Source organism: Thunnus maccoyii, chromosome 14 (genome assembly GCF_910596095.1).
Source record: "Thunnus maccoyii chromosome 14, fThuMac1.1, whole genome shotgun sequence".
In the NCBI taxonomy this organism is placed as follows: domain Eukaryota; kingdom Metazoa; phylum Chordata; class Actinopteri; order Scombriformes; family Scombridae; genus Thunnus; species Thunnus maccoyii.
In genome coordinates this window covers 9,298,758-9,318,424 of record NC_056546.1, presented here as the reverse complement: position 1 = coordinate 9,318,424, position 19,667 = coordinate 9,298,758, and the positions used below count along the sequence as shown (strand labels likewise).

Here is a 19,667-nt window from a genome sequence, read left to right as displayed (position 1 = left end):
CAATTACAAAAGTGGCGAGACACTTTGGAATCACTTCTTTATATTTTACTTCTTTAAATTAGCAGCAAATGACTGTGTATGTTTTTAGACTGATGTGGATATGTGAACCATATTGTGTCCACCCTATCAGGCCGAGGACTATTTCATAATTTTAATTCATATCTCAATCTTGTTTTGCTGAACCATAAGGTACGGAAGGCAATTAAGCTCATCTCAGCTTGGATTTGTAGCTACATCCTGTAGTTCACAGTCGCAGATTTATGGTCAAGGATTACACCAGACTGTACACACAGTTTCTGAGACAGCTGGAAAAAAACAAGAAACACTTTTCTCTGTTTTGTAAACGACATAGGGAAATGAAACATGCTGAATTAGGGAAGTAAGATTCTAATCTGTGGTTTTAGTAAAATGTACGAACTAGTACATAAGCATAATTTAGGAACAACTGACAGGTAATGCAAAATATTTAGTGTTTATTTAACACGTCGTGAAGTGTGGGACTGTTGCCTGTGTAGCTCAGGGCAGAACAGAAGCTGCATTATATGGAAAACATCATTTATGGGCGCCTGAATACTTACACTTGCAAATAACCATGGTGCATATTCAACATGGCTATGACACCAGGACCATTGTGTGTTCATGTGAAGTCCCTCCAGTAATACTGCAGCCAGAAGCTTTATTTCTTATACTGGTGCTACACTGTGGAACAGCTTACATAAAAATATCAAGTTGACAGAGACAAAAGGGACTTTATTCAGGGAAGTTTCACTGAGAACCAAGCTCTCTTTTGTAGGAATAAAAAATCTGAGAGTTGATAGTTTGACATTTTGGGAAATGACAGTTCATCATTTCACAGGGCTTCATTTCCCAAACTATTTCTCGCCTCTGAACAGTTGCTAGGCAACCAGCAAGACTCCAAAAAGTCACTTGTCCAGTCTTTGTGTTAAAGGATAGGTTGACAGTTTTTCATGTCTGTCTTAAAACAACAGTCAGGTGCCCAAATGAACAGTGAAAGAGGTTTTGCTCACTGATCATTCCTACTGTTCATACTGGCTATTAAAAGATCCCCTTCAAACGAGCTTTCCATGTAAGTGATGTGGGATAAAATCCACAAATGTGTCCACACAGTCATTTTGTGTGTGCAAAAATGCATTTAAAAGTTTATCTGAAGCTTATATGAGGCTTCAGCAGTCTGAGTTAGTCATATCAAGTAGATATTTGGCACATTTACAGTCTTTTTAGCATCAAATTCCCTCTTTGTGTTTCCTCGGACAGTGTTTCCCTGTTGAGCTGCGGTGGAAGTATAGTAATAAAAAGAGGGACTTTGGCACTTAAAAGACTGTAATGTTGAAAGATATCTACTTGATTTGACTAATTTGGACGCTGAACCTTCATATTAACTTCAGATAAACTTTTAAATACATGTTTGCACAGAAGGAGGACTGTGGATTTTGACCCCCATTACTTACAGTGTAAGTCCATTAGGAAGTGTTATGACCTGGCTCAAGAGGCCAAAACATAAAATTATATATTCATATCATTTTATGTTGGAAATACTGTATGTGTTCTCAATATGTTATCCCTTTGGTTTGGTGTGTCCTGTAGGTACATAAATATTCAAATCAAATAAAGAAAATTGTATGATGATTCAGCTCTGAGCCAGAAAACACTCTCATTGTCAGTTAAAAATTAGTTGTGTGATCTGAGTAGAAGAAATGTCGGAGGAAGCAAATTGAACAAGAATCAAGTTTCTTCTAAACTGTACTCATGTTCACAGGATAATACAGTGGCAGGACCTCTGGATGATGCAATTACAACAGTTAAAGATGAAAGATGGAAAAGAATTCGGAGCACTTTATCACCGTGCTTCACCAGTGGAAGACTGAAACAGGTTGGTAGCATATCTGAGCGCATTAACCACCACATAGACCAACTGAAAGAAGGTGCAAAGGTAAATATGTACAGTACATTATCAACATCACACAACTCCTCTTTTTTGAAGGTGTTTCCCATTGTGGCTCGCTATGCAGACCGACTCATTGAAGGTCTTGGACAAAGAAATCTGGATGAACCCATCGATATCAAACAGTATGAAGTTATTTTGTTTATATGCCAGTACAAGATTACATTGTTTCTCATAAAAAATAAATGAATATGGCATCAAGTATCCCTGTGATTTTTTTAAAAGAAAACCACCTCTCTGTTTTTTCTGCTGTAGATTCGTGGCACCTTACAGCTTGGACGTCATCACAAGTGCATCCTTCAGTGTTGAAGCAGACTCCATCAACAATCCAGATGACCCCCTTATTGTTCATCTCAAGAAGATTCTTAACTTCCGTTTTTTAGTTATCCTTATAATAAGTATGTATTGTCAACTCTGTTATAGGTCAAGATCATGTAAACATGAGAACCTTATTATCACTAGTCTGTACATTTTGGTTGACAACACTTTGGTCTCCTTTCAGTGATATTTCCCTTTGGTTCACGTCTGTTAAAGTTTCTGGGTATTGAACTCATGCCCAGACACAGTGTGGATTATTTCTACAACGTCATTAAGCGTTTTAAAGATCAGCATCACTCAGATGAATCTGTAAGTATTTCATCTGTACCAAGTGAAAGGAAAAGTTGTAGAGAATTAAAGGAATAGTTTGACATTTTGGGAAATACGCATAAAGCTACAGCCAGCAGCTGGTTAGCTTAGTTTAGGACAAAGACTGGAAACGGGGGGAAACAGCTAACCTGACTTTGTCCAACAGTAACAAGATCAATCTCTAAAGCTCTTTTTTTGTTTAATCTGTACAAAAAATTAAGTGTAAAAATGAAAAGCTGTGGTTTTACAATGGGTTATGTGTGTAGTCGCACTATTTCTTGGTCAGGCGCAGTTTATTTCCATCAGATTCTGTGACCCAATTAGGCATTTCAGCATAGCATACAAAAGTAATCCCTCTCAGTCATCACTTATGACCCACTAGAAGTATGAGACCCTGCCCTCTGCCTGTATTTTCTTATCATTTTGCTGTGTTTGGGAGGTCTGTGGGCATCAACCTTTGGGCAGGGGCTGTGTAGCCTCCATCCAATAACGGCATGCAGGGTGTGAGGTTGAGACTCATAGTGTAGTGACCAGGTTACATCGCCGTCTCTCTCCTCTGCTCTCTGTTGGTATCATGGATGTATGAAGAGAGCAGGTGCCTGTGTCTGTTTGACCGAGAGCAGGGATGAGCTTCACACACACACACACACACACACACACACGCACAGAGCAGAGAGGCCACAGCAGACAGGATAAAACATGAGGTTCGGCTGCATTCCCACCAAATCTGGCAATGCATCTCCTTCCCACAGGGTTGTGCGAAGTGGTGGGTGTGTTTATTTGTGCTTTAGAACGTAACCGTTGTAACCATAACCGCTCCCTCTCTTCCTTCACTCTCTAGCTCGCTTCACCACTGCTGCTCTCACTCTCCCTCGCTCTCGTGTCGTTGAGCTCGGGAGGTGGGGCCAACTTTGAACGGTGTGTTTACAAACACCAACCGACAAATCCTGCATAGTATACCTTTAATCATACTTTCACACACATACTTTATTTTTGATAGCAGCTGTTACTGAGAAGGTGCCTCTATGGTATTTTGATAAGTGCACACATTTTGCTAGCTGTGATAAAGTAGCAGAAACTGTAGTGTAAAGGTCTGTATGTTTAGCCCTAACACCACTCTGGTCCATATCTAGTCGACTCTTTTATGTAAATATAAATCCTCTAATGATGTTGATTTCAATACACCGAAATCACAGCTATCAAAGTTTGTGACCCTATCTAAACACTATAAAGGCACCATGTTTGCTAACAGCTCTTATAATAAAGTATCTGATAAAGTATGATTGCAGTGGAGATAAAGTTTAGCTTAAATTCACAGAATTTTGTGTAACACCAGCCAAGAAACAGTCCAACACATTAACCTGCTGTAAACCACTTCTTGTGTTTACAGTTTCGTTTTTGAAATGGATTAAACAAACAAGATATAACGTGTTAATTAGTGATATTTAGAGGTGCAAGTAGGCAGATTTTTTTTAAATCTTTGGACAAAGCCAGGGGCTAATTGTTTCCCCCTTCTATCAGTCTTTATAAGCTAACCATCCTCTAGCTTTACAAATATATTTGCTAACTTTTTTTTCTGCCGTTCTCTTATTAAAATAATTACCACCCACATTTTAAATTAATATGTTTTGCAGCAGTTTCTTTTCCATTTGTGTCCAATGTTGAATGTTCTCTGTGCTGCTGTAGGTTCGAGCAGACTTCCTGCAGGTGATGATTCAGAATGAGATACCAGACATAAAGGATGGACAAGAACAGCCAAGTAAAGGTACGGTCGCATCGCAGTTCTTTACCATTCATAATAGTCTGTAGGACACAAACAATCGACTGTGTCACTGTTTTCAAGTTACATTCAATTTCTTCATCTTTTATCAAGTCAAATCAATTCTTGTACAAAGTCAACCGAAGAAAGTTAGTTTTCCTCACAAAATTGTTCAATTTTTAAAAAATAATTTAAATTATTATTATTATTATTGAAAAGAATTTCTATTTGTTTCAACTTAAACATGATAAATGATATGTCTACTTTACACCATGAAGGGTAACAAATTTGAAACTTGCCTACTGATCATTAAAGGGAAAATTCACCCCAAAATCAAAAATACATATTTTTCCTCTTACCTGTAGCGCTATTTATCCATCTAGATAATTTTGGTGTGAGTTGCCGAGTTTTGGAGATATAGGCCATAGAGGTGTCTGCTTTCTCTCAAATCCAATGGAACTGGATGGCGCTCAGCTTGTGGTGCTCAAAGCGCCAAAATACATTTGAAAAAGTCAAAAGCAAATGTCTCTTTCCAGAAATCATAACCCAGTTACTCAAGATAATCCACAGACCTTGTTGTGAGCAGTTTCATGTAGGAACTGTTTTCTAAGAGACCTGTATAAAACTAACACCAGGATAAACCCAGATCACACATCACATATACTTGTAATATGAGTTTGAGTTTATTTTATATTATATAAAATATATATTATATCCCTTCAAAGAGAGATTCAAAGTTATGATTTAACTTGCTTTATGAAATATTACTATCCATCATTCATATTTGTGCATATCACAACCTGCCTTTTGGCTAATATGACGCTGCACTACGATTTTTAAAACTGAAAACAGTTAGAGTCAGCCTTCATCTCTTTTAATTATAATATCTTTTAAAAGTGCACTGTATGTGTTTGACGTGCTCGAGATAAATTTCAAAATGTCTTAGCTTGTGAAAGTAGTTTTCTAGCTGTTGATATGTTTGGTGACTCATTTTTTTGTAGGCTTGACTGAACACGAGATCCTTTCCCAGGCCTTCATTTTCATCTTTGGCGGCTACGAGACCACCAGCGTCACTCTCACTTACATCCTTTATAATCTGGCAACCAATCCTGATGCAATGCAGACCTTGCACGAAGAAATTGATGCCAACCTACCGAGAGATGTACAGTAATTCTGCATGTCACGTGTTGCCATTTGTGTTATTTTCTGTGGTCCTGAAGTGAAAATTAAATAGTTTCTGTTCAAGTTTATGTTTGATAGCTCTCTTATTTTTCGACCGTAGGCTCCTGTTACATATGAGAGTCTGGTCCGTCTACAGTACCTGGACCAGGTTGTTTCTGAGTCGCAGCGTTTGATTCCCACTGCACCTCGGCTCGAGAGGATGTGCAAAAAAACTGTCCAGATCAATGGCCTCACCATCCCTGAAGGAACCCTGGTTGGGATCCCTGTGTCCATGCTTCACAGGGACCCACGCTTTTGGAGTTCCCCTGAGCTTTTCAGACCTGAGAGGTAACTGCACTCTGCATGTAGGTTTCATTCTTTATATTAATGACGTAAAAAGAAAATGTTTATATGTTCTCAAAAGTTGAATTACTACAGGAGAAAATAACTTGAGTTTGATACGTTTTTCTTAAATGTTCCAATTTTGGTTCGTTCACTACTGTGTCCAATTAGGGATGACGGACATTGGCGTTGATTAGGAGCAGCGTCACACACACACACACACACACACACACACACATTTTAAGGACAGGTTCACCATTTCAACAGTCCAAATGAACAGTGAAAGAGGTTTTCCTCGCTGTAATCATTCCTCCTGTTCATACTGGCTATTAAAACATCCGCTTCAAATAAACATTCAACATGGAGCCAAAATCCACAGTGTTGCCACACAGTCATTTTTTGCAAAAGTTTATCTGAAGCTTATATGGGGTCGAACAGTCTGAGTTAATCATATCAAGTGGATATTTGCCACATTTACAGTCTTTTTCGCATCAAATTCCCTCTTTGTGTTTACTTGGACAGTGTTTCCCTGTTGAGCTGCGGTGGAAGTATAGTAACAAAAAGAGGGACTTTGGCACTAAAAAGACTGTAACGTTGAAAGATATCTACTCGATTTGACTCATTTCGACAGCTGAGGATTCATATGAGCTTGCAAAGAAGAGGACTGTGGATTTTGTCCCTCATCACTTACAGTGTAAGTTCATTATGAAGGGAGGAATCATTATGGCAAGAAAAAAAACAATTTCAATGTTCATTTGGGCACCTGAGGGGGACATGAATGTCTGAACCACATTTCATGGCAATCCTTCCAACAGTTGTTGAGACATGTCACTCAAAACCACAAACATCATCCTGTGGAATATCTTAACCTCTAGTTGATGGATTGGAACATCTGGTGAGGTTAAGTGACAATTTGTTAAGGAAGACACCTGTTGGTGGTGATGTACAACCTACAACACTGTTTTCACATTCATCTACTGAAGGGGGAAAGTTTCTCAGCGCCAACCTTAAATCGGAGTTTGTATGTCTACTATAATATGTCCACTATACAACTTATGTAAATGTGAACGTAAAAACTTGAAACTTTCAGTAAAGACATCTGGATTTTTCAAAGAGGGAGAAGAAACAGATGTAATTTGATCAGAAATCAGTACAGATTCAACTAAATGTGCAGCCCTGACACCAATACCTCTGTACCTGACTTAATATACCACATGAAATAATACTTTATGGGATGATGATGGTTTTTACTGACACAAACTACTCTCCCAGTGGTGACTTCATGATCCGTCTGTATGTGCAGGTTCAGTAAAGACAGTGGGGAGGAGGTGAACCCGTACGTGTACATGCCGTTTGGGGTCGGTCCTCGTAACTGCATTGGGATGCGCTACGCTCTCCTCACAGTGAAGATGGTTATAGTCCATCTCCTGCAGAGTTACACCTTGGAAACATGCAAAGACACCATGGTAAGACTTACACTCGACCCACAGTAACACACACTTTCACATGCATGCAGATTGTCATACTACTCTGTTTTTTTTACATTCATTTCTTTCTTTAGATTCCCTTGGAGTTGGATTGGAAGTCCCAGCCCATGAAGCCGATAAAACTGCAGGTTGTTCCCAGAGAGCAGAAAAGCAAAGATCTCTAAATATAGGTTGCTTCTGAATTCCTATCAAAGTCACTATTTTGTATTTGTTTGTTTTTAACATGTGACTAACAGGATGACATTTAAAGTTTGTACCCTGAAACTCATTTTCACCTTCAGCATCTAATTTTTCTCACAGTGCCGCTAATCAAGATGTATTTTATTCACCTTTCTGCTTTTCTGTAAATTATCTTCAATGTTTGAATTTATTGTAATGTTTATAAAAACAAAAGCACGCACAAAATTCCTTTTCTTATTGACTCACACTGAGAATCTTTTATAACAAAACTATATAATGATATGTTGACTAGCATAAACTGATCCTAACACCCATTTTATTGTCTCATTTTGCATTATTTTGCTTTTCTAGCACCATACCAGTCATTTTTTACATTGTCAGCATTGTGGATTTTGTCATTTCTTATATTTAACTGTATACAAGCTTTATGATCTAATATTATTTTATCCAGATAAGCAAATACCACTATATGTTTCAGAAATATCACAACTAACCAAGAGCCGGGTTCTGCTTGAGGTTTCTACCTGTTAAAGGGGAGTTTTTCCTTACCACTGTTGCCAAGTGCTTACTCATGGGGGAATTGTTGGGTCTCTGTAAATTAAAGAGTCTTGACCTGCCCAGTTTGAAAACCTGACCACTGCATGTTGTGTTCCAGTTTTATAATGATGGTAATAATTTGGACCTTAAACTGATGTCTGTAACTGTATCATGTATCATTGATGGATATTTGTCTCCACCCAGTGGCTGACTCAGATTCATGACTGAAACCTTACATGATGAACTTGTATTTTCTACACAAGTACTCTGACTTGAGTAAAATACAGTAAACATTTCTTTAGTTTGTCTTAAACCTTTACAACTGTCCATTCCTGACTGCAAATTATATGGATAGAAATATCAAAAGTACTTTTTTTAGAGTAAAGTAGTACGTCCTAATTGTATGCATACAACATGCATGTAAGGGCAACTGTAGTGCATACTAAAAGTAAAAAGTAGAAGAATACGCAGAGTTTGACTTGTAATAGCAGGAAAAGCACAGGTGAAGCTGATAACATTAACGTTGGCTCACCTCCATTAAAGTGACCCAGTAAAACACACCAGTTGAACCATCATACAACCACAATATGTATCAGGACCCTGGACATGACGCACCTTCATCAATTGCAGCCTATCTCAAATTTATTAGTTTCACCTGTGTTTTACCTGTTATAACATGCCAAAATCTCAGCTGTAAAAAAGGTCTACTGTAAATGTCAGGAGATTGCATGAGTTTTAAAAAGAAAAGATGCATCAACCAGCACAACATCCTTTAAAATGTCAACAGACGATTAAATTAGTGTTCCCACCCTCTGCTGAATAAAGCTTCGTTTATTTACGTGAAGTCTCGTTACACCCGTATCATGAAAATATGACCTCAATATTAACTTGCAGAGACAGTGCTGCAGTGTGATGTTAGCTTAGCTGTAGCCTAACGTTAGGGACCAGGGGCATGCTTCAAACTCACACTTTATACCGACAGAAATACATTTGTTCCTTACCTCACTCTCTAAATATGACAAATCTAGTTCACTTTCCGACGACAAGATGAAAAAACGCCCAGATTCAGGCAGTTTGATAAGACGAGGGCCAAAGGAAACGGGGTAAAAATGCGAGAAGCGAAGCGAGGGTATCGTGTCTGGATGGTAACCATAGATTTGCGAAAGTCTCGCGAGATTTGTACGAGTTGCTCCTTCATTGTGCGCGTTGTTTGTCATTGTACAAAATAATTGTGTTTCATGGTGTAACAACGGCTGCGGTTAAGATCTGGTTAGGTTAAAGCACAAAAAAAAACACTTGGTTAGGGTCAGAGAAACATCATGGTTTGGGTTAATATGATCACTCTCGCGAGATCTGAAGAATAACAATATAACAAGAGTAAGGTAATGCTACTACTACTACTACTACTACTACCAGTACAACAACTACTACTAATGATAATAATAATAGTAATAATGAAATAATAAAATGAACAAAATAGTATTAAAATTAATTGAAAATTTTAAGTTTAAAATCTATTTTACAGAATGGAATAACAATAGTTTTGAAGTGGGATATAAAGAAGATGAAATATTGACTGTACAAAGGAGATATGGACTGTGCTGCAGACCAAAAAATGGGGTCAAGTGCAAAAATTAAATGTGACATGTGCAATAAATAATTAAATTATGTAACACTGGAGGTTGGTACAATGTAAAGTCCAGTGAAAGTGACCTGCTGGTGAAGGTTTTTATGGATGGTTGTTTGAGTTCTGCCGCAAATATGGCACAATTATATAATTGAATAACATTACAACTTATTGACATAATTGTGTTTCTTTTCACTTTTATTGTTCATTTTTGTCTTGTAAGTCCATTTATTTAGTATCTTGTGTCACATCCCACAGTTATGGATGTTTATGAGTTAGGCTACATAAACACTTATTTCTCCCTGCCTCCTGCCTCCAGGCCCCTCCCCCTCAGGGCAGATAAGGTGGCTTGTTTTGAAGAACATTTCCTCATTTTCCCCAGATTGTCCTCAGCTGATTTCCCTCTGCACACAGTCAAAATGTTTTTCTTCGCAATGTTTTCAGCAACCACCTGGACTTTACTGGCTCTCTTTTTCGCCTTGTTATTGCTGTGAGTAATTTCTGTACCTTTTTCTGCAACTTGCAGGCATTTTTATGGCTGATCTGCAATCTTACCATGGTGATTGTTTGTCAATCTGTTGTTATGTAATGATCCCTGCTTGTGTAACAATTCTTTCTTATTATAATGTAGGTATGGCATTTGGCCATATAGTTTTTTTAAAAAGCTGGGAATCTCCGGACCAAGGCCTTTGCCTTTTGTTGGAACACTGATGTACTTCAGAAAGGTGACACAAACACACACACACACACATATACACATACACAAACACAAATCTTAGTTGACTGATTTGACAATAAGAATTAGATTTGAGGTCTTTATAATGTTCTCATTGTGTGTAAATTTGATTATAATAAAAGCTTTTTTACTCTTTTAGACCATGAACAGTGGTGGAAGAAATACTTAGATTCTTTACTCAAGTAAAAGTACCAATACAACAATGTACAAAAACTCCATTACAAGGACAAGTCCTGCACGAAAAATCCTACGCAAGCTAAAAGTACATAAGTATTAGCAGCTTGATGTAGTTAAAGTATTGCAATAAAAGTAGTGGTTTGGTCTCTCTGACTGATATATTACTATATATGACATCATTAGATTATTAATACTGAAGCGTCAGTGTGTAAGCAGCATGTTGCTGTTGTAGCTGCTGGAGGTTGAGCTAGTTTCAACTACTTTATATACATTTAGCTAGTTTAGTCCAGTGGTTCCCAACCTAGGGGTCAGGCCCCTCCAAAGGGTCACCAGATAAATCTAAGGGATCGTGAGATGTTTAATGGGAGAGGAAAGAAGAAAAAACAAAGTTCTGATACACAAATCTGTTTTCAGGTTTAGGACTTTTTCTCTAATCTTTGATTTCTGGTGAAATATCGGATCATTTGAACATTTATTGAAATGAAACCATGTGAGAAGTTTAGAAGGAAAAATCACTATTTGGTGGAGCTGTTAACAACTCATAGACATCTGAAATGTGACCTCGACTACACACTGCTTTTTGTATGACGTCAAAAGTCAAAAAGGTTGGAAAAACACAGGCTTCATCTTCAACAATGTGTTGTGTTTTAAAAGCTTGTTCTATTATTCATTGTGTCAAATCTTCATCTGAAAAGTGACTAAAGCTGTCGAATAAATGTAGTGGAGTATAAAGTAGCAAGTAGCATAAAATATAAATACTAAAGTAAAATACAAGTACCTTAAAATTGTACTTAAGTATAGTATTTGAATAAATGTACTTTGTTTTTTTCCACCACTGACTATGGGACACAGCAGTGCTTGGCAGATATCGCTTGCCTTATCAATGTACACTTAATGAGTTTACTCGTACCTGTTGGAGCCTCTGTAGCCCTTTAACTTTTTCACCCTTAAATTCATGTTCCTGCTTTTAGGGATTGCTTCCCTTTGACCGAGAGTGCCAAGCCAAGTATGGAGATGTCTGGGGGTGAGTTGTGTACAGATATGTTTATATGTATATATGTATATATATGTATGTGTGTGTGTTTGTGTGTGTGTGTGTGTGTGTGTGTGTGTGTGTGTGTGTGTATATATATATATATATATATATATATATATATATATATATATATATATATATATATATATATATATATATATACACACATATATATTATATACACATATATATTTTTCACCAAATTTTAATTGATAGTTTTTCAAATTGGCTGAGCTACTCACATTTGCCCGTAGCAAACTGCAGAAGTGCCCCCTGGGGTACCTGTAACCATGGTTGGGAATCACTGAGCTAGTGCAAGCATAAATAAACTTGTGTACCTGTATCCTAATATATGACGGGGACATAATAATGTACATAATTATAAGGATAACCAGTGTTTATTGTGAAAGGATATCCTGTCACAGAAGAATAAAGACATTTCTTTCCCTGTAGGAAATGGCTAAAATGTAGATCAATACATATTTAATCCTGTATTTAAGCTCATGTGGATGTTTTATAATGTTTTCATGTTTAATCAATAGCCCATACTTCATACTGTGATGTTGTGTTTTTGTGCAGGTTGTTTGACGCACGATCACCAGTTATAATGGTGTCAGACCCTGAGATTATTAAAACTGTGATGCTGAAGGAGTGCTACACTGTGTTTACCAACCGCAGGGTAAGAGACTCATCTTGTTGCTGGTATTCGTGTATTCATCATATCATGTTCAATGACCTGATAACATTCGCAGTGAGTTTCTATTTCATTATGTATTTGTATTTGTTGTTTATCACATTGCAACTCTGGGAAGTCCATGCAGCACTCTGCAAGTAAGTTGGGGAAAGTTTACAGTTGGCCAACACAGGGTCCTTTTTTCTTTGCAATTACAAAAGTGGCGAGACACTTTGGAATCACTTCTTTATATTTTACTTCTTTAAATTAGCAGCAAATGACTGTGTATGTTTTTAGACTGATGTGGATATGTGAACCATATTGTGTCCACCCTATCAGGCCGAGGACTATTTCATAATTTTAATTCATATCTCATTTATCTCTCATAAAAAGAGGGACTTTGGCACTTAAAAGACTGTAATGTTGAAAGATATCTACTTGATTTGACTAATTTGGACGCTGAACCTTCATATTAACTTCAGATAAACTTTTAAATACATGTTTGCACAGAAGGAGGACTGTGGATTTTGACCCCCATTACTTACAGTGTAAGTCCATTAGGAAGTGTTATGACCTGGCTCAAGAGGCCAAAACATAAAATTATATATTCATATCATTTTATGTTGGAAATACTGTATGTGTTCTCAATATGTTATCCCTTTGGTTTGGTGTGTCCTGTAGGTACATAAATATTCAAATCAAATAAAGAAAATTGTATGATGATTCAGCTCTGAGCCAGAAAACACTCTTATTGTCAGTTAAAAATTAGTTGTGTGATCTGAGTAGAAGAAATGTCGGAGGAAGCAAATTGAACAAGAATCAAGTTTCTTCTAAACTGTACTCATGTTCACAGGATAATGCAGTGGAAGGACCTCTGGATGATGCAATTACAAATGTTAAAGATGAAAGATGGAAAAGAATTCGGAGCACTTTATCACCGTGCTTCACCAGTGGAAGACTGAAACAGGTTGGTAGCATATCTGAGCGCATTAACCACCACATAGACCAACTGAAAGAAGGTGCAAAGGTAAATATGTACAGTACATTATCAACATCACACAACTCCTCTTTTTTGAAGGTGTTTCCCATTGTGGCTTGCTATGCAGACCGACTCATTGAAGGTCTTGGACAAAGAAATCTGGATGAACCCATCGATATCAAACAGTATGAAGTTATTTTGTTTATATGCCAGTACAAGATTACATTGTTTCTCATAAAAATAAATGAATATGGCATCAAGTATCCCTGTGATTTTTTTAAAAGAAAACCACCTCTCTGTTTTTTCTGCTGTAGATTCGTGGCACCTTACAGCTTGGACGTCATCACAAGTGCGTCCTTCAGTGTTGAAGCAGACTCCATCAACAATCCAGATGACCCCCTTATTGTTCATCTCAAGAAGATTTTTAACTTCCGTTTTTTAGTTTTCTTTTTAATAAGTATGTATTCCTGTCAACTCTGTAATAGGTCAAGATCATGTAAACATGAGAACCTTATTATCACTAGTCTGTACATTTTGGTTGACAACACTTTGGTCTCCTTTCAGTGATGTTTCCCTTTGGTTCACGTCTGTTAAAGTTTCTGGGTATTGAATTCGTGCCCAGACACAGTGTGGATTATTTCTACAACATCATTAAGAGTTTTAAAGATCAGCATCACTCAGATGAATCTGTAAGTATTTCATCTGTACCAAGTGAAAGGAAAAGTTGTAGAGAATTAAAGGAATAGTTTGACATTTTGGGAAATACGCATAAAGCTACAGCCAGCAGCTGGTTAGCTTAGTTTAGGACAAAGACTGGAATTGGGGGGAAACAGCTAACCTGACTTTGTCTTACAGTAACAAGATCAATCTCTAAAGCTCTTTTTTTGTTTAATCTGTACAAAAAATTAAGTGTAAAAATGAAAAGCTGTGGTTTTAAAATGGGTTATGTGTGTAGTCGCACTATTTCTTGGTCAGGCGCAGTTTATTTCCATCAGATTCTGTGACCCAATTAGGCATTTCAGCATAGCATACAAAAGTAATCCCTCTCAGTCATCACTTATGACCCACTAGAAGTATGAGACCCTGCCCTCTGCCTGTATTTTCTTATCATTTTGCTGTGTTTGGGAGGTCTGTGGGCATCAACCTTTGGGCAGGGGTTGTGTAGCCTCCATCCAATAACGGCATGCAGGGTGTGAGGTTGAGACTCATAGTGTAGTGACCAGGTTACATCGCCGTCTCTCTCCTCTGCTCTCTGTTGGTATCATGGATGTATGAAGAGAGCAGGTGCCTGTGTCTGTCTGACCGAGAGCAGGACTGAGCTTCACACACACACACAGAGCAGAGAGGCCACAGCAGACAGGATAAAACATGTGGTTCGGCTGCATTCCCACCAAATCTGGCAATGCATCTCCTTCCCGCAGGGTTGTGCGAAGCGGTGGGTGTGTTTATTTGTGCTTTAGAACGTAACCGTTATAACCATAACCGCTCCCTCTCTTCATTCACTCTCTAGCTCGCTTCACCACTGCTGCTCTCTCTCTCCCTCGCTCTCGTGTCGTTGAGCTCGGGAGGTGGGGCCAACTTTGAATGGTGTGTTTACAAACACCAAACGACAAATCCTGCATAGTATACCTTTAATCATACTTTCACACACATACTTTATTTTTGATAGCAGCTGTTACTGAGAAGGTGCCTCTATGGTATTTTGATAAGTGCACACATTTTGCTAGCTGTGATAAAGTAGCAGAAACTGTAGTGTGAAGGTCTGTATGTTTAGCCCTAACACCACTCTGGTCCATATCTAGTCGACTCTTTTATGTAAATATAAATCCTCTAATGATGTTGATTTCAATACACCGAAATCACAGCTATCAAAGTTTGTGACCCTATCTAACCACTATAAAGGCACCATGTTTGCTAACAGCTCTTATAATAAAGTATCTGATAAAGTATGATTGCAGTGGAGATAAAGTTTAGCTTAAATTCACAGAATTTTGTGTAACACCAGCCAAGAAACAGTCCAACACATTAACCTGCTGTAAACCACTTCTTGTGTTTACAGTTTCGTTTTTGAAATGGATTAAACAAACGAGATATAACGTGTTAATTAGTGATATATAGTGGTGCAAGTAGGCAGATTTTTTTTTAATCTTTGGACAAAGCCAGGGGCTAATTGTTTCCCCCTTTTATCAGTCTTTATAAGCTAACCATCCTCTAGCTTTACAAATATATTTGCTAACTTTTTTTCTGCCATTCTCTCATTAAAATAATTACCACCCACATTTTAAATTAATATGTTTTGCAGCAGTTTCTTTTCCATTTGTGTCCAATGTTGAATGTTCTCTGTGCTGCTGTAGGTTCGAGCAGACTTCCTGCAGGTGATGATTCAGAATGAGATACCAGAGATAAAGGATGGACAAGAACAGCCAAGTAAAGGTACGGTCGCATCGCAGTTCTTTATCATTCATAATAGTCTGTAGGACACAAACAGTCGACTGTGTCACTGTTTTCAAGTTACATTCAATTTCTTCATCTTTTATCAAGTCAAATCAATTCTTGTACAAAGTCAACCGAAGAAAGTTAGTTTTCCTCACAAAATTGTTCAATTTTTTAAAAATAATTTAAATTATTATTATTATTATTGAAAAGAATTTCTATTTGTTTCAACTTAAACATGATAAATGATATGTCTACTTTACACCATGAAGAGTAACAAACTTTAAACTTGCCTACTGATCATTAAAGGGAAAATTCACCCCAAAATCAAAAATACATATTTTTCCTCTTACCTGTAGCGCTATTTATCCATCTAGATCATTTTGGTGTGAGTTGCCGAGTTTTGGAGATATAGGCCATAGAGGTGTCTGCTTTCTCTCAAATCCAATGGAACTGGACTCAAAGCGCCAAAATACATTTGAAAAAGTCAATAGCAAATGTCTCTTTCCAGAAATCATAACCCAGTTACTCAAGATAATCCACAGACCTTGTTGTGAGCAGTTTCATGTAGGAACTGTTTTCTAAGAGACCTGTATAAAACTATCACCAGGATAAACCCAGATCACACATCACATATACTTGTAATATGAGTTTGACATATTTTATATTATATAAAATATATATTATATCCCCTCAAAGAGAGATACAAAGTTATGATTTAACTTGCTTTATGAAATATTACTATCCATCATTCATATTTGTGCATATCACAACCTGCCTTTTGGCTAATATGACGCTGCACTACGATTTTTAAAACTGAAAACAGTTAGAGTCAGCCTTCATCTCTTTAATTATAATATCTTTTAAAAGTGCACTGTATATGTTTGACGTGCTCGAGATAAATTTCAAAATGTCTTAGCTTGTGAAAGTAGTTTTCTAGCTGTTGATATGTTTGGTAACTTATTTTTTTGTAGGCTTGACTGAACACGAGATCCTTTCCCAGGCCTTCATTTTCATCTTTGGCGGCTACGAGACCACCAGCATTACTCTCACTTACATCCTTTATAATCTGGCAACCAATCCTGATGCAATGCAGACCTTGCACGAAGAAATTGATGCCAACCTACCGAGAGATGTACAGTAATTCTGCATGTCACGTGTTGCCATTTGTGTTATTTTCTGTGGTCCTGAAGTGAAAATTAAATAGTTTCTGTTCAAGTTTATGTTTGATAGCTCTCTTATTTTTCGACCGTAGGCTCCTGTTACATATGAGAGTCTGGTCGGTCTACAGTACCTGGACCAGGTTGTTTCTGAGTCGCAGCGCTTGATTCCCACCACACCTCGGCTCGAGAGGATGTGCAAAAAAACTGTCCAGATCAATGGCCTCACCATCCCTGAAGGAACCCTGGTTGGGATCCCTTTGTCCATGCTTCACAGGGACCCACGCTTTTGGAGTTCCCCTGAGCTTTTCAGACCTGAGAGGTAACTGCACTCTGCATGTAGGTTTCATTCTTTATATTAATGACGTAAAAAGAAAATGTTTATATGTTCTCAAAAGTTGAATTACTGCAGGAGAAAATAACTTGAGTTTGATACGTTTTTCTTAAATGTTCCAATTTTGGTTCGTTCACTACTGTGTCCAATTAGGGATGACGGACATTGGCGTTGATTAGGAGCAGCGTCACACACACACACACACACACATTTTAAGGACAGGTTCACCATTTCAACAGTCCAAATGAACAGTGAAAGAGGTTTTCCTCGCTGTAATCATTCCTCCTGTTCATACTGGCTATTAAAACATCCGCTTCAAATAAACATTCAACATGGAGCCAAAATCCACAGTGTTGCCACACAGTCATTTTTTGCAAAAATGCATTTAAAAGTTTATCTGAAGCTTATATGGGGTCAAGCAGCCTGAGTTAATCATATCAAGTGGATATTTGCCACATTTACAGTCTTTTTCGCATCAAATTCCCTCTTTGTGTTTACTTGGACAGTGTTTCCCTGTTGAGCTGCGGTGGAAGTATAGTAACAAAAAGGGGGACTTTGGCACTAAAAAGACTGTAACGTTGAAAGATATCTTCTCGATTTGACTCATTTCGACAGCTGAAGATTCATATTAGCTACAGATAAACTTTTAAACACATTTTTGCACAGAAGAGGACTGTGGATTGTGTCCCTCATCACTTACAGTGTAAGTTCTTTATGAAGGGAGGAATCATTATGGCAAGAAAAAAACAATTTCAATGTTCATTTGGGCGCCTGAGGGGAACATGAATGTCTGAACCACATTTCATTGCAATCCTTCCAACAGTTGTTGAGACATGTCACTCAAAACCACAAACATCATCCTGTGGAATATCTTAACCTCAAGTTGATGGATTGGAACATCTGGTGAGGTTAAGTGACAATTTGTTAAGGAAGACACCTGTTGGTGGTGATGTACAACCTACAACACTGTTTTCACATTCATCTACTGAAGGGGGAAAGTTTCTCAGTGCCAACCTTAAATCGGAGTTTGTATGTCTACTATAATATGTCCACTATACAACTTATGTAAATGTGAACGTAAAAACTTGAAACTTTCAGTAAAGACATCTAGATTTTTCAAAGAGGGAGAAGAATGTAAGGATGTAATTTGATCAGAAATCAGTACAGATTCAACTAAATGTGCAGCCCTGACACCAATACCTCTGTACCTGACTTAATATACTACATGAAATAATACTTTATGGGATGATGATGGTTTTTACTGACACAAACTAAGCTCTTCTCTCCCAGTGGTGACTTCATGATCCGTCTGTATGTGCAGGTTCAGTAAAGACAGTGGGGAGGAGGTGAACCCGTACGTGTACATGCCGTTTGGGGTCGGTCCTCGTAACTGCATTGGGATGCGCTACGCTCTCCTCACAGTGAAGATGGTTATAGTCCGTCTCCTGCAGAGTTACACCTTGGAAACATGCAAAGACACCATGGTAAGACTTACACTCGACCCACAGTAACACACACTTTCACATGCATGCAGATTGTCATACTACTCTGTTTTTTTTACATTCATTTCTTTCTTTAGATTCCCTTGGAGATGGATTGGAAAACCCAGCCCATTAAGCCGATAAAACTGCAGGTTGTTCCCAGAGAGCAGAAAAGCAAAGATCTCTAAATATAGGTTGCTTCTGAATTCCTATCAAAGTCACTATTTTGTATTTGTTTGTTTTTAACATGTGACTAACAGAATGACATTTAAAGTTTGTACCCTGAAACTCATTTTCACCTTCAGCATCTAATTTTTCTCACAGTGCCGCTAATCAAGATGTATTTTATTCACCTTTCTGCTTTTCTGTAAATTATCTTCAATGTTTGAATTTATTGTAATGTTTATAAAAACAAAAGCACGCACAAAATTCCTTTTCTTATTGACTCACACTGAGAATCTTTATAACAAAACTATATAATGATATGTTGACTAGCATAAACTGATCCTAACACCCATCTTATTGTCTCATTTTGCATTATTTTGCTTTTCTAGCACCATACCAGTCATTTTTTACATTGTCAGCATTGTGGATTTTGTCATTTCATATACTTAACTGTATACAAGCTTTATGATCTAATATTATTTTATCCAGATAAATATCCAAATACCACTATATGTTTCAGAAATATCACAACTAACCAAGAGCCGGGTTCTGCTTGAGGTTTCTACCTGTTAAAGGGGAGTTTTTCCTTACCACTGTTGCCAAGTGCTTGCTCATGGGGGAATTGTTGGGTCTCTGTAAATTAAAGAGTCTTGACCTGCTCTATGTGAAAAGTGCCTTGAGATGACTTTTGTTGTGATTTGGCGCTATATAAATAAAAATTGATTGATTGACTGATTGAACTATGAGTTTGAAAACCTGACCATTGCATGTTGTGTTCCAGTTTTATAATGATGGTAATAATTTGGACCT

At 37.5% G+C, this 19,667-nt stretch overlaps 3 protein-coding genes across 5 annotated transcripts in view; 2 read left to right on the top strand and 1 right to left on the bottom strand.

The window, feature by feature from the left end:
* LOC121911449 (cytochrome P450 3A30-like) overlaps nt 1-7,833 on the top strand; it is a 10,723-nt gene extending 2,890 nt beyond the window's left edge. Inside the window, exons 5-13 of the mRNA XM_042432938.1 lie at nt 1,778-1,891; nt 2,003-2,088; nt 2,219-2,361; nt 2,466-2,590; nt 4,277-4,355; nt 5,351-5,511; nt 5,632-5,858; nt 7,156-7,318; nt 7,414-7,833. Of these exons, the coding sequence (XP_042288872.1) occupies nt 1,778-1,891; nt 2,003-2,088; nt 2,219-2,361; nt 2,466-2,590; nt 4,277-4,355; nt 5,351-5,511; nt 5,632-5,858; nt 7,156-7,318; nt 7,414-7,503 (1,188 nt within the window). The 3' untranslated portion in view covers nt 7,504-7,833. The remainder of the gene's footprint in view (nt 1-1,777; nt 1,892-2,002; nt 2,089-2,218; nt 2,362-2,465; nt 2,591-4,276; nt 4,356-5,350; nt 5,512-5,631; nt 5,859-7,155; nt 7,319-7,413) is intronic.
* The window catches only part of mrpl57 (mitochondrial ribosomal protein L57), a 25,796-nt gene extending 7,147 nt beyond the window's left edge, over nt 1-18,649 (bottom strand). The window contains exons 1-2 of one of the 3 annotated variants that reach the window (XM_042432941.1): nt 18,570-18,649; nt 7,203-7,293 (exon numbers count right to left, since the gene is read on the bottom strand). The gene's annotated coding sequence lies outside the window, so the exon portion shown is untranslated. Of the gene's footprint in view, nt 1-7,107; nt 7,169-7,202; nt 7,294-9,057; nt 9,216-18,569 lie in introns of those variants that run through there. The other 2 variants (XM_042432940.1, XM_042432942.1) reach the window with 2 other exon arrangements.
* Nucleotides 9,638-18,984, top strand: LOC121911448 (cytochrome P450 3A30-like). Its single transcript, XM_042432937.1, has 13 exons — nt 9,638-10,173; nt 10,315-10,408; nt 11,568-11,620; nt 12,212-12,311; nt 13,159-13,272; nt 13,384-13,469; nt 13,599-13,741; nt 13,849-13,973; nt 15,639-15,717; nt 16,692-16,852; nt 16,973-17,199; nt 18,533-18,695; nt 18,791-18,984. The coding sequence occupies exons 1-13, from the start codon at nt 9,944-9,946 to the stop codon at nt 18,878-18,880; spliced, it is 1,665 nt and encodes a 554-aa protein (XP_042288871.1). The 5' UTR covers nt 9,638-9,943; the 3' UTR covers nt 18,881-18,984.
* Nucleotides 18,985-19,667: the final 683 nt, after the last annotated feature.

Bases quoted from the DNA above. Each gene is read 5' to 3' on its own strand.
- LOC121911448 (XM_042432937.1), top strand. From the start codon at position 9,944: ATGGATGTTTATGAGTTAGGCTACATAAACACTTATTTCTCCCTGCCT. The intron at 16,853-16,972 runs GTACAGTAATTC...TTTCGACCGTAG, and splicing joins ATGCCAACCTACCGAGAGAT to GCTCCTGTTACATATGAGAG. The intron at 18,696-18,790 runs GTAAGACTTACA...TTCTTTCTTTAG, and splicing joins AAACATGCAAAGACACCATG to ATTCCCTTGGAGATGGATTG.